Source organism: Anabrus simplex, chromosome 14, assembly GCF_040414725.1.
Source record: "Anabrus simplex isolate iqAnaSimp1 chromosome 14, ASM4041472v1, whole genome shotgun sequence".
Classification (NCBI taxonomy): Eukaryota; Metazoa; Arthropoda; class Insecta; order Orthoptera; family Tettigoniidae; genus Anabrus; species Anabrus simplex.
In genome coordinates, this window is record NC_090278.1 from 21,122,053 (window position 1) to 21,136,908 (window position 14,856).

Below are 14,856 nucleotides of genomic sequence, written 5' to 3' on the forward strand. Positions count from 1 at the left end.
ATTTTTACACATAACTATTCTTTATGCTTTAAGTTCATGTACTAGGTTATGTTAAGATAGCAGCAGATACAAGCGATGGTCACATGCTGTAGTAGAAGATGCATTCATTATCAAAAGGTGATGTGTACACGCTTTAAAACATGGCTATTCTATGTACTTTAAGGTCATGTGTATAGGTTATGATAAGATAGCAGCACAATCTAGCGGAAGAAGTTTAGTACGAGAGTCGATGCATGCAAAATCGATAGGTAATGTGTACACGCTTTGAAACATAGCTATTATTTGTACTTTAAGTTTATGGGTATGGGTTATGTTAAGATACCAGCACAATCTAGCGGAAGAAGTTCAGTACGAGATTCGATGCATGCAAAATCGATAGGTAATGTGTACACGCTTTGAAACATGGCTATTCTTTGTACTTTAAGGTCATGCGTATAGGTCATGCTAAGATAGCAGCACAATCTAGCGGAAGAAGTTTAGTACGAGAGTCGATGCATGCAAAATCGATAGGTAATGTGTACACGCTTTGAAACATGGCTATTCTTTGTACTGTAAGTTCATACGTATAGGGTATGCTAAGATAACAGCACGATCTAGCGGAAGAAGTTTAGTACGAGGGTCGATGCATGTAAAATAGATAGCTGATGTGTACACGCTTTGGAACATGGCTGTTCATATTGCTGCTCTCTTCCCAAGACTTTTAAGCATAGCTAATCCTAATGCTGCTCTTAACGACGTCGAGCTAAGGATTGATTACATGACCGTGACGTCACAGCCACGTGCTCTTGTTTAGTAAACAAAGCCACGAGCTTTTTTGACAGCTGTCGTCTTGACGGACCCTAACCTCACTTTGAAGGACAATAGATCGTCGCTAACCTCACTGCTGCCATCTTGACGGCGGTAAACTTCAAGGCTGCCACCCTATGCATGTTATAGTGCGGAATTTAAAATCCAACAACAGAACATTGCTAATCTTACTCTTGCCATCTTGATGAGCTTAAACCTTACTGTTGCTACCTTGGTTATACGCTTTTATGTTAGTTTACTGTTAATCGCTTAGCTGTTCGCATCATCGAAGTAGAGAGTAACAAATGTCAAGTAGATTTAAAGATGCCTATCATAACCGTTATAATTTCATTGTAACAGTGCCATATTGTAAGTGTGGACTTCTGAGTTTTAGGTTAGGAGCAGTTTAATGCTACCTAACCTAACCTACACTCACATCCCCATCTGAAGATGGAGATTCGTGCTCCATGTGCATCTCCCTGTCACTGGACGAGGTGAAGCATGCCTTCAATTTCTTTGGCTTAGTCTCGGGGTGGGGTTTCTTCCTACGAGGGAAGCGTGCAGGTCTTCCAGAAGGAAGACCCGGTTGCGCAGAATCAGGCCCTCCAAGTGGAGGACGTGAGGCCCCATTTGTACGAGATGTAGAAGAACGCCTGTTAGGGGCGCTCTTCTTCCCCACCGTCAATTCTTGTTTAGACGGGCTGGGAGGCGATTTCCCAGCCCCGGTCGATGATGCCGCCTCCGCCGACTTAGGCGCGGCTTTCGTCGACCTTGTGGGGGAAGGTTATATTGTCTTTCCCCTTCTGTGCCGGCATAGGTTTTTTAGCTGGCACAAGTATATTGGTGGTCGAAGGCCGGGATGGACCCACCTTGGAGCTTGTTCTCTTTGCGGCGTTGCTCGAGCAACTGCCGCCTTGGGCGCAGCGATCTTCTGGAAAGGTGTTCCAGTTGAAAACGAGGAACCTGGGAGGGACTGTGCTATCAAGCTGAAGTCTAGTGTCTTGGCCGGTGCATTCAGAGAATTAAACATACTGCGCACTTCCTGGTAGGAAAGACCATCCAGGGTCTTGATCTCCTGGATCTTGTTCTCACTCAGATAGGTCGGACAGTTCCGATCCTGAGGAGAACGAAGACCAGAGCAGTTAGTGCACTTGTATGGAGGTGTGTACTCCTCAGCGCCGTGAGCTACCTTCCCACATGTACCATACACAGACTGATTCAAAAACCGAGATACCGTGTGTCTGAATCTCTGGCACTGATAGCACCGCATAGGAGGTGGGATGTACGGCCTCACATCGCAACGATAGGTTGTTACCTTGACTTTCTCTGGTAACACTGACAATTTGAAGGAGACTATAAACGCACCCGTGGCAACGTCTTCACCGTTGACTTTGCGTGTGATACTCTGGATGTGGGTCACACCACGGTGCTTCATGTCTTCCATCAATTCATCGTCAGTGTTCAGGATGAGATCGCGGTGGAAAATAACTGAACGAACCAGATTCAACATTTTGTGCTTTTCCACTTTGATGGGGATGTGGCCAAAGTGGTCGAACTTGAGCAACCGATCTGCTTGGAGCACAGTGCTCATCTTTAAAAGCAAACCACCACTGCGCATTTTCTTAAGGTCCTCAAGTTCACCATAGACACCTTCAATGTGGCGACTAAATAGAATGGATTTCAACAACTTGAAGTCATGCCCATCGGTTCTGGTACCAACCAGGAACCTAGGGAAGCTGGAACCTAGACTAATTCGCTGTGCTTGTTCCCAAGGGGTTGCCCCCCTTAGGGAATCAAAAGTTAAAGACTTGGGTTGTGAAATATCCGAGGTGGCAGACGGAAGTTGTTTCGACGCCATGCCCGAAATCATCCTCCCCAAATGCCACCCACTTCGATCGAGGGTCTCTGTAGCCGAACCAAGCAGCCAAGGCAATACCCACCTGGTCGTAGCAGGTACTGCCCGGGTTCCGATGTTGGATGATGCCTAATACGGTATGACTGAGGCAATGAGCACTAGGACTCCCTTCCTCCAGTCACCTGCAATAGCATGTACCCCATAGTGTGTACAGAGCACAAAATATAGGAAAAATAAATAAAAATAATTAATAATATGTCCTTCTGGCATTCGGCTGTGCAGGGACCTGTATTGTTAGGCGGATACTACTGCCCGGGTACATGACACTCCCACCCGCCGCTTCCTGGGTGGTTGCTGCCACGGGCTTTCGAGCATAGTCACACATGTTGGAGCTCCATCGCTGAGCAGCACGCACATCATAAATTTAGAATGATCTACATCTAACCCTCAAAAACACAATAAAAGAATAAAGAGGGGACCACGGCTACATGACCCTTTAAGTCGCATTCTACGACAGGCAGGGATTACCTATGAATGTATTCAACCCCTCCCATCTACAAGAGGTACAACACAGTTTACCAAACCGCAATCCATGCCCGCGCCTCGGTCGCCCCTTTTTGTCGCCTCATACGACAGGCAGGGGATACCGCGGGTGTATTCTACATGTGCGTCCCCCACCTGTAGGGGCTAGTGTGTTTGGTCCGCGAGGGGTATTTTATTTCCCTCAAGTCCGCCGGCAAGCCGGTTAGGAACCCCCATCCGCACCTGGGATGTGCCATGTGGGAGTATCACCTCTCGCCCTGCTACAACAGCGTAGTAGGTTCGTGGACGCAAGATCTTGAAATGACTTCAGCGAAAAGTGGAAATTAGGTAAGTAAACCGTTAATTGGATAAAAATGTATTTTCCAAATGACGATCAATCGTATGCATTCAAATGAAGGGTCAACCATTGATATCTGTTGAGCTATTTTCTAACTATTTAAACTATCTGACAGTGGCTTATCAAATTATGTACATTACCTCAAATGAGTTTTCCTGTGCTGGCCCTGGCTCTGATAACTCTGATTTGGCTTCTTTTTTCAGAGGTAACACTTCTGACACATGGTCAATATTTTCCTGTGGGAAAGGAGATATATTAGGTATGCACATAACATACATCTACAAATACTGTCACCAACAAAAGAGCATGATAATTCATTACTTCACAGTATTACAGTTACTTTCCAAATTTCACTAATGTTTAAGGAATATTTCTACCAGCAGACTAAAACCAATGCTGTACTGAGAATGGTGTTATTATCCTCGGTCACACCTAAAGTCAGAGATAGGACGAGCCGGAGAACCAAATATAAAGTGAGAAACATTTTCTAGCAATATCAGAAGATATCCTACCAGAGATGGATTGGGGGTTCTCGCACAGAATTTTGGAAGGAAGCTGCCACAGATATATAAACACTAAATCGTATTTTTTCATACGTCTAAATATATCAATCAAATCATAGAGGTTGTTTGAACAACTTCCTACTGTTAAAACTGTTCTAAATCTGTTGCCATATACAGGCCCCGATTTCAAGTAGTTAGCGCCCTGGGCAAACCATATTTAGTTGCCCCTCGCCCTACCACTCGTTTATCTGTTCCTCTATGAAGGTAATGGTTTAAAAATGAAAGATTACAGTTTTGAAGATTATGAGTTTTAAAAGAGCACATTATGCAAATGAAGTTAAATCTCATAATTAAATTTATCAAGTAAAAAAGAAAGGTAACAGCCAAATAAGAATTGGGCTGTTTTTATTTTTATTTAAAAAGCCGTTGCTTCAATTTGATAGTTTGTGTGTAAGTAAATAATTTTAGAAATAAGGCGCATATAAATTATCATTAATTTATTGTAATTAAATTCGTTCACATTTAAAAATACAAGTTTTGTTTGTACGCTACTTGTATATAATACTACTTTGCGGAAAATGTTTTTTCCTAGCAAACTCTTGAACAATTTCATCAAAGTTGGTTTTCAAAGTTAAATTTTTTTCAGTGCAAATAAGGATTAATTAACTTAACTTTTCATTAAGAAGAGTTGCCCTCTTGGCATTTTTTACTCTGCTTAAAACTGAAAAATCCCTTTCTGCAGTACAGTTGGTTATTGGTAAGATCAAAACATCCTAATTGCAATTTCAAGGTAGGGAAAAGTACCTGACAAATTGTTTTGCTCAATGTAAGAATTCACTTTAGGGAAGTTTTGGAATCCCTCGAGTTCAACATACATTTGAAAGTGTACACACTCATTTACAAAATCTTGACTGATGTCTTTAGGGTACAGCAAACTAAGTTTCAAAACAGCGTTCTCCACTTCTGATGATGAGCAAATCAGTAATAGAGGTAACACTTGAAATCTGGAAGCTACGACTTCATATGCTTCTTTCCTTCTAGCTAAGTGTCCTATAAGTGTGTCAATTATTGTAAGGAACACATTATTTTTGAAATTTGTTCTTGCATCTAGGTCTCCTTCAATCCCACGTGTTTCATCTGAAAATATTTAGCGTTTTCTTAATCAAGTAGCTTGGTACATCACGTCCACCTATTTCAAAGCAGATTGTTCATATATGTCAAACTAATCCCTTTTCGCTTTGATGAAGCATTCCAGGGTTTTCAATTGTTTTACTCCTCATACTGCAAGTTTTTAGAACAATCGTCAACTCTTTCCAAAATGTCATTCCATCCCGACTAACAGAAGTGTGGTCTCGAAATTCTGAAATTTAGTTTCAAGGTTTTGTGCCTCAAGTCTACAAGCAGGTTTTACACTGCAGTCTTCAGATAGCTGCCTCAAGGATTGTCGTATTTCTTCATAACCTTTTACTAAAGCTCTGACAGCGTCTTCTCTTGCAGACAATCTGGTTTCTGATAAAGATGTTACCACTGGCGTACCGTTTTCTGCCAAGAATTGCTTCAAAATATTCCACTTGTGTTGAAACAGAAAATTATACAACTCCTGGACAAAGCCAAAGAAAACTACTGTGGCAGTGCAGCATTCTGTGGAAGCCGAACCAACAAGATTTAAAGAATGTGCTGCACACGGTATGTATTCAACAAGGGGACTTTGCTGCTTTATTCGGGCCAGAAGCCCTGAGAAAGCTTCTGACATATTGGAAGCGTTATTATAACTTTGGCCCCTACAATTCTTGATGTTGATTTCGAAACTCTTGAGACAGTCAACTACAGCTTTTTCTAGTCCAGCAGATGTATGTGATATTCCAGGCAGAAACATAATGAGTCATTCAACAGGCTTTGGCTCTGTTTGAGGTATATATTGTAAAACAATAGCCAACTGGTCGGTGTAAGAGCAATCAGGCGTCGAATCTACAATGAGAGAGTAGTATCTATCTTCTTTTACTTCATCAACTACAGTTTTAAGCACGCAATTCCCCATAACTTCAATAAATTCATTACATATTTGAGAAGACAGGTATGAGATGTGCCCTGGACTTTTGTTACCATATTTCCCGATGTGCTGGACAAGAAAAGGGTCATATTCACTCATTAACTCGAGGCATCCCAGATATAAACCATTTGAAGTTGATCCAAAATCCTCATTGTCTCCTTGGAAAGGTAAACACCTAACTGCCAAAAATCATACAACAGAAACTATTCTTGAGATTATAATTCGCCAGTAGTTTACCTCTTTTAATGCCGTGTATACAGAATGTTATCAACCTGCATTAACTGTTTTTGTCTGGTTTAAATAAACAGCATAGAATACAGAATACTTTCCCAGTTGACTGTGAATACAATAACCAAACTCTTAAAACAACGTCTCCATTAGGAAGAGACAATGTTCTTTTACCATCATTGTAAGTTCGCAGAGATTTCAAAAAATCCACCATTATGTTTTGTTTTGGACAATGTTTAATACCATTCTCAACAACTGAATTTAACTTGATATTCTAAGTAGCAGGATCATCTATAGAAAATGAATTAGGTGCGGTTACCTCAGGTTGTGATTGTGAAATAGCTCCAAACGGCTGCTGAACAACTTCAGGCTCATCGTTCAATTTAATACTAATACAGGGCTGATTCGTCTGTATATCTAGGCCTTGTAAGTCTTTTTGTGTAAAGTTAAATGGGACCGATAATGAAGTTGAATGTTTTGTTAAGTCATCTTGGCATTCCGATTCCGAGAATGGAGTTGATCGAGTCAAAGTAAAGAACTTTCCCATTTTAGACACTTAAGTAAATCAAGTTCGTCACTCTGCTTTTTAGCACTGCATTGTTTGTATTCCGCACCACTTAACATTTTACTCGCGATTAAATACCGAAAATCATATAAGAATTAAACGAGACAATGAGTTTGCTAGGTAAGGTTATGACGTTGATGGTGGGCAGATGAAAACAGCAATACGCACACGAACCGTCACGAGCCATTGACAGATAAGGGGCTGCTAGGCTAACAGGGTTGCCAAGCCACCAACTACAATTGCCCAACCAGCACACGCACGAGTTAAATAATACCTTTTTTATTGTTTGCAGTTATTTAATTTTTCTTCATAAAATTTAAATATATATATTAAATTCAGGTTTTAAAGTTAGAATAGTTTAAAGTGTTTTATATAGGCTAATAAAATAATTGAAATCGTTTGTGGAAAGTAAAAGTAATTTAAGTGTAATGAATGTAAAACATAATTCACGCAGGCGATAATTTCTAGATGCACCGGCCGCCACCCCTCAAAACCTGACGCCCTGGGCAAGTGCCCAGTCTGCCCATTTATAAATTGGGGCCTGGCCATATAGTGAGAAAAATTAATACTATGTTCTCAGCATAGAGTTTGTTTACAGGCAGATTAAAATCCCTTGAAATATTTTAATCACATATGCTACTCTGGTTTTGCAGAGTTCACAGGGACTGCATAGTGCACTAAGACAGTTCTGTTTCAAACAGCAATTTTCAATGCTTCCAATTGTAAAAATAATATAATGAAAATGAAAATGAAAGAAGCAGACTTATCACAGTCACATACCAGGGAAAGATATGATGTGTGTCAAACAAAAACCAACTACAAATGATATGTTTTACTAGTACAAGGATATTATGTAGTGTTCTCTAAAGAACAGTAGGGATGAGAACACCATCAGTGGTGAACCAGCTGTGTTGGAGTGTACATCTGCAGTTTCAGAAGCTCTTTCATGATTTACTACAAGACCTTTAAATTTCTCACTTGGATTCATAAAACCTCGTCGGCACTAAAGGGTTGCAGGAAGGACTGTGATCAAAAGCTTACATTCTAATATCCCTTTCAGACTGTGTATGCACAATTGTGCGGGTTCGTATTTTAGTCATCCCTGACCGTATTTGATGTTTTTTTGGCGCTAGACCAGACTGCAGGGATTGTGTGGGACACATGGCATGTATTTGAATTGCTTTTAGTATGCGCTTGACCACCAGGGCGAAGGAAGAAGAGTCTAAAAAGCACAGTTGATCGGCGAGATGGCGGGAAACAGTAGTGCCAAAAGTAAGTATTTATTTATTGCATTTATATTAATCTAGAAGCTTTACTGAATACCGGAATTTATTCAATGAAGTGTGTACATTGGTTAGTGAACGTACATTTTGAAGATACATCATCGTATGTGATACAACGAGGTTTTGAATTTTGATACGCACAATTGTGTGGGTCCTGCTTTCCAGATGTTAGTTTTTATTTTGTAAAATAAACTATCAATATGTGTATTGAGGAGCATTTTAGTCAGTTTTTGACATACAAACAAAAATTCACACCTCCAGTTTTCTTTCAGGTCTGAAAGGGAAGTTAATTTACTAATGAAAGAGAATTAACCCATCATTGATAGCATTGTCCTCACGTGAGAGGTAGCGTGTATAGGCACTCCCTAACTTCAGCTTGGTATATTATTTTAGTACTTATACGGGCTCTTCTTGGCAGTTTGAATATATTATACTAGTCACCGGTTATTTATTATATACCTAGGTATGTATATACTTACATATTTGTATATATCCACAATTGTTTATTATCTAATATTTGCTAAAACAATTTTGATTCATGCATTGTTTTCATTCTTTTAGAAGCTAATTATAATTTAGTTTTTTCAGACTGGTTTTATGTTACCCCTTTTTATTTATATAAATCTACATAACTATTACTAAACATTATGAAAAGGAACAAAGAACCTTGGCATTTGAAATGCATATTATAGTACAAAACAAATTTGATCATGGTTTGTAAACCTCATTATTTTCTATTATTGTCCTCTTCACTCATTTCTTTCAACTTCTTGCAGAAAACAGTCACTGCACACTACTTTTTTAGTCCAGTGTGCACTTTGCATACTGAGCATCTGCACACATCACAGTGAGCTGACGTAAATCGGTTTTTCTGGACTCGGCAGTAGGCACATCTTGGTTTGCGCCCGGGATTTTCTGAAATAAATACACCTACCCTACACTTTTTGGTAACAATTATGGCTGCAGTGGATGGATGTTTCAAGGTTTTCTGTTGTCTTGAGGGCTGCACTGTGGTTCTTTCGGATGCAGAATACTGAGTTGGAGGGTATAGGCTGAAGAATTTGGGTACTAGTTAGTACTGTATCGTATCTATTTCTGAATCATTGGATTGCTCCTTATCCTTATGCATGGAATGTTCAGTACGAGCATCAATTCATCAGTCGAAGAAGGACTTGATCATCAACATCAGTAAATATGTTGTCCTCTACTTCAATCCAGCTCAAAAGAACAGATTCACTAGGACTATTGGCCACTATAACAATACAGTGATACTTTTTACTTAAACAGTACACCAGCGTGGAATGCACTAAAACTGTGACGCCTCAGGTATTGAGGCTAAAATGCACCTAACACTGCCTGTGACACGACCGGCATCATAGCGAGGCGTGGACACAACACACTTCCCAAACATTCCCACGTGACACGTGTGCGTGAATCGTAGTGTAAAACATGTGACTTGTACCCATTTGCGAATATCTGGAGTGCAAAAAGTTTCAGTCTTAAACCAAAAAACTTCTCAATAAGGAATGTTATTGTTAGGAGCTACCAATGGCGGGATAAGGTATAAAATCCCATTCAACATACAAGAAATCGAACAGTAGCCAAACTAAGGAAAGGAAGTAAAAGTGATGCACAAAACAGAGAGGTTATTAAGAGTAAAGCCATATTTACCATAGTAGACTTAGTTAAATGTAACATTAAAAATTTTCCAGTCTGTCAAAAACACAAAAATTTTATCATATATTATAACACTACAAACAAAGCTGTAAAAAATACACATTATTATACAAGGAATGGCATGTTTCATTCTACAGGAACAACCCTAGATTCTATCAAATCACTTACAACATACGTATATATGTTGTATTGTTTACATTGTGTAAACTTGTCAATGATAGAGTGATTAGTGATAATACAAACCAGTACTGACAAATAATATTTTTGCATGTATTAATATAAAGAAAAAACTTCAGTACTTATCTAGACTGCCAATTCTAAGTCCATTGCCCAAATACTATTTCAGGACAGTGGTCATGGAGAGGCAAATGGAAAGATTTGAGTATAGCACACTGCTCATGGAGAGGGAAGGCGAAGCATGGGAGCAGTGTGGGGAGCATTGTGGATCCCTCTCTATGGATATTAAAATCTAGTATACTGTATCATGGAGAGGATGGGGGGAAATAGATTGGAGCAAGTGAAGCGCTGTCGAACATTCTTTTAACTCTGCCGAGGAGAAAGAAAGTTATTAACCTACTTCGTGTTATAATATACTTTGATGTAATATGGATGGATGCAAGTTAATGATTTTAGGTAATTAAAGCATGGAATTGAAATAGAGAACATCTACTGGCTATTATTATGATAAATGCTAATTAAAGGAGCAAGCGCTGTCCAGACATTATGTGAGTAGAGCGAAGATCACAAAAAATTTTAAGTGTGTATGATCATTCAGGTTGGTTATATTAGCATTTCTTGTGATGTAGATTTCGATTGCTTCCTTTACATTGTAAGATTTTTTGAAGCATAAAATTTTTAGATCAGTGTTGATGTCTGTGAAATAGTTTGTACTATCGTATATATGCTTCCCAAATGCTGAATGCCAATTATATCTGATCATGTTTCTTGTGTTCTATGTATATTGTGTGGAAGTTATGTTTTGTTCAACTTATATAAACGGCATTGTAGTTGAGTTCTTGGCACTTGAGTTCGTAGACTCCTGATTTTGAGAAAGGGTCTTGGCTGTTTAGATTGCACTTGCTGTTGTGTATCTGCAGCATAATGTTCATTCCAAAGGCTACTTTAAATCATTGTTTCTCGAAAATATAAACTACCTTTTATGTGTTCTTGTTAATGTAGATGAGAACCACGTATTTTTTCTTGTCATGTGTGTTAGCTTCCCAGGGATTTTTCTTATGTTTATTTAATGGTTTATCTACTCTGCCTGGAGGGTGCTTGTTTTCTTTTGCGATTTGTTTAATGATTTGCATCTCTTCATTGAAGTCCACTATGCACATTGCTATGGAAATAGCTCTGTGTATCACTGTATTCAACCCTGCTATTTTAAGTGTGTATTGGTAGTTCAACTGGTCATAAGCATACGACATCTGAGTGGGCTTTCAGTATACTTTGTAAGATAGGTTATCATTATACCTGCTGATTGTTAAGTCTAAATAATTCATTTTCTTGTTACTTTCTGGCTCCATTGTGAACCGGATGGACTTGTGTAAAGAATTTAGTGTGTTTAATAACTGTTGTGCATTACTGTAGTAATGATAATATCATACATGCATAAGATGTCATCTACATATCTGATCCAGTGCAAGAGTCCTTTTAAACACTGAAAGGATCAGAAGATGTTTCCAAAGTTATTCAGAAGATTGCTTGCTATTATACCCTATAACGGTGAGCCCATGGCTAAAGCTTTCCTTTGGCAACAGATTTTCTTGTTGAATGCAAAGCAACTTTGGTGTAGCTAAAAAGGTTATAATTGCTTCGGTTTCCTTTAGTGAAGTGTTTCCTTTAAGACGATTTTTGACAATTTTAATGGATTCATCTATTGGTATGTTGGTGTACATGTTAGGATTGTGGAAGGATATCATATGTATACTCTCTCTTATTTTAAGTTTATTTGTTTCTTTAACTACTTCTAGGCTGGTTTTAATTTATCTGTATTTTTATGTGAGTTTTCTCTTTTAAAATTTGGTTGAGTTGTTTGCCTAAATTGTAACATCCTTAAAATTTACTATTGGTCTACTGGGACATGAGTTTTTCTGTATTTTGGGGAGGCTCTTAGTGTGCAGATTTTTGGATTTTTGATGTTGAGGTTTTCTTGTTCTTGTTTTGTGAGAATAAAGTCTGTTTCCTTGACAGCTTGTTTTATTTCATTTTGAAACTTATTTGTATGGTCACGCTGTAGTTCTTGAATTCCATTGTTGTTGATGAAATCTTCTCTTTTTTCTACACACCTAATGAAGACTGATCAATTAAAAGCAGCCTAGAACTAATCAAAGAACTAAGTAAACTAAAAATAACAGAGAGCACATGTATGATATCCTCTGACATCACTAACATGTACACCAACATACCATTAGATGAATCCATTAAAATGATCGAAAATCTTCTGAAAGAAAACAATTCACCATAAGAAGCCAAACAAATTATAAGCCTCCTTAGAATAACACTACACCAAAATTGCTTTGCATTCTACGACAAAATCTATTGCCTAAAAGAAAGGTTAACGATGGGCTCACCATTATCAGGTATAATAGCAAACATTTTCCCGAATAACATCGAAAACATCTTCTTAGCGGGTCAGCATTCAAAAGGATTCTTACAATGGAGCAGATAGGTAGAGGACATCATATGCATATTTGATAATGACATCACTAGTACACACCAGTTATCAAAGACACTAAATTCCTTACACAAGTCCATCAGGTTCAAAATGGAGCCAGAGAATAGCAAGAAAATAAACTATTTAGACATCACAATCAGCAGGAATAATGATAACAACCTGCCTTAAAAAGTATATAGAAAGCTCACTTAGAAGTTGCCTGCTACAGTAATTGGGTCGAGCTACCAATACACACTCAAACTTGTAGGACTGAACACAATGATACACAGAACTATTTCCATACCAATGAGTACATTGGATTTCAATGATGAGATAAAGATCATTAAACAAATCATAAAAGAAAATATCCACCCTCCAGGCACAGTAGATAAACATAAGAAAAATCCCTGGGAAATAACCCCACATGACAAGGAAAAATATGTGGTTCTCAACTACGTTAACAAGAACGCATATAAAGTAACTAATATTTTCAAGTAATAAAGTCTTCAAGTAGCCTTTAGAATGAACAACACACTGCAGATACACATCAGCAAGTGCAATCTAAACAAAATAGACACTTTCTCAAAGGTAGATGTCCACGAACTCAAGTGCCAAGACCCGAACTGCAATGCCACATAAATAGGTCAAATGAAATATAACTTCCACTCAAGATACAAACAAGACAAAAAAAGAAATCAGATATAATCGGCATTTAGCCTTCGAGAAGCACATGTATGACAGCTCACACCATTCCACAGACATCAACAAAGATCAAAAATTTTACACATCAAAATTAAAAGTAAATATTTGAATATAAAGCAAGCAATCAAACTTTACATTGCAAAAAATGCTAATGTAACCAACTTAAAAGAACGTACACACCTAAAAATTCCCCCTCTATGCTCTAATCAAATAATTTCTGGACAAAACTTACGCATTACATTAGCATTTAACATAATAATATTCAACAGATATTCTTTATTTCAATTCCATACTTTATTTATCTAAAACTATTAACGTGCATTCATTCATATTACATAACGGTACATCATACACACCACCAGAAAATGTTCTCCACAACACCTACGTGCTGCTCCACGAGGTGACATCAGCAGTTAAGTTGGCGGTATGTGCTCGTCGGAAAGGTAAGTCATAATTCCTTAACGTTTGTGTTTGAAATTGTCATTCCCTTGGAATTTAATCTTTAACATACAGGTTTATCAGGAGGATAATCCTGGCAAGTTGAAAAATAGACTTTTAAATTACCTTCAAACATAAATGTTCCAATATAGGATCAATGGGCGTGAGAGGGTACCATGAAAAGTTGTTTTCACCTGGAATTCCTTTTGGAAGAAAAATGTGTTCACTATGAGAGCCAGGGACTACCGACATAACCTAATTCATTGTGACACCCAAAATCATCCTTGAGTTCAGCAGCTACTAGCACTGCAATTGGCTAACATATGATAGAAAATTATGTCAATCCCACAACGATACCATTACCAAACCATGCAGAATAAAAACGTAACCGCACACCCTCCAGAAATCCATTTCAATTTTGATGGGCCCGGGCACATGAAATGCCCTGATGCTTCGATCTCGAAACACTGGCTTTCACAACTTCGTCACTAGCTGGAACTAACCAAGATTACTTCATTATCAAGCACACAACATTAATTCAGCTTTTTGCTACTATCAAACAAAGAAAGCACTGCAGTCTCCCCAGTAAATACCAGAGGCCAATTGTCCACTAGGTGGCCATACCTGAGGGCTTAAGCCACCAGAACGTCTTTCCTTGTCCCATGAACAATGATTTTATCACTAGCCAGAACTGTAGATGTACATCAATACTGTCGTTTGCAGTTCCTAAAGCTGACAGCTTTGTGCAGTGCACTGTGGCATACTTCAAGACAAACAAACAAAACAGAGACATCAACCTAGACGCCCATGCAGCAAATGGTGACTGCTGGTGATAATGGGGAAAGCACATAGTGCATTATGCCCCTAACTAACTTATTCATCTACTAATGGTTAAAATCTGATCTATATAAAGTTATCTGGTACGAAACTTACAAGTGATACATTTGTGTTTCCTTCAAGCCATGCTGGTTCCTCTTTGATCTTTACTTCCAGGTCCATTTCACACTGCAACTGAAGTAGTTGGAAGGTACTGGGATTGTTGATTTCGTCTAATGAACTTACACTGAAACACAGGCCAGAAAAATACATTACATTATTGCTGTGATTGCTATTTAGGTTATTTGTCAGCTGACTAAACAAAAAGCCCTAATTTTATATGACCCTTAATTTAATGATCATACCGAAAAGACCCAAAATTTTACATGACTGCTGATATCGTGATCATACCTATAG

At 38.4% G+C, this 14,856-nt stretch overlaps 1 protein-coding gene across 1 annotated transcript in view; it reads right to left on the reverse strand.

Moving 5' to 3' along the window:
• The window catches only part of LOC136885435 (zinc finger protein 674), a 68,883-nt gene that overhangs the window by 39,729 nt on the left and 14,298 nt on the right, over positions 1–14,856 (reverse strand). Inside the window, exons 2-3 of the mRNA XM_068230265.1 lie at positions 14,557–14,686; positions 3,662–3,757 (exon numbers count right to left, since the gene is read on the reverse strand). Of these exons, the coding sequence (XP_068086366.1) occupies positions 3,662–3,757; positions 14,557–14,622 (162 nt within the window). The 5' untranslated portion in view covers positions 14,623–14,686. The remainder of the gene's footprint in view (positions 1–3,661; positions 3,758–14,556; positions 14,687–14,856) is intronic.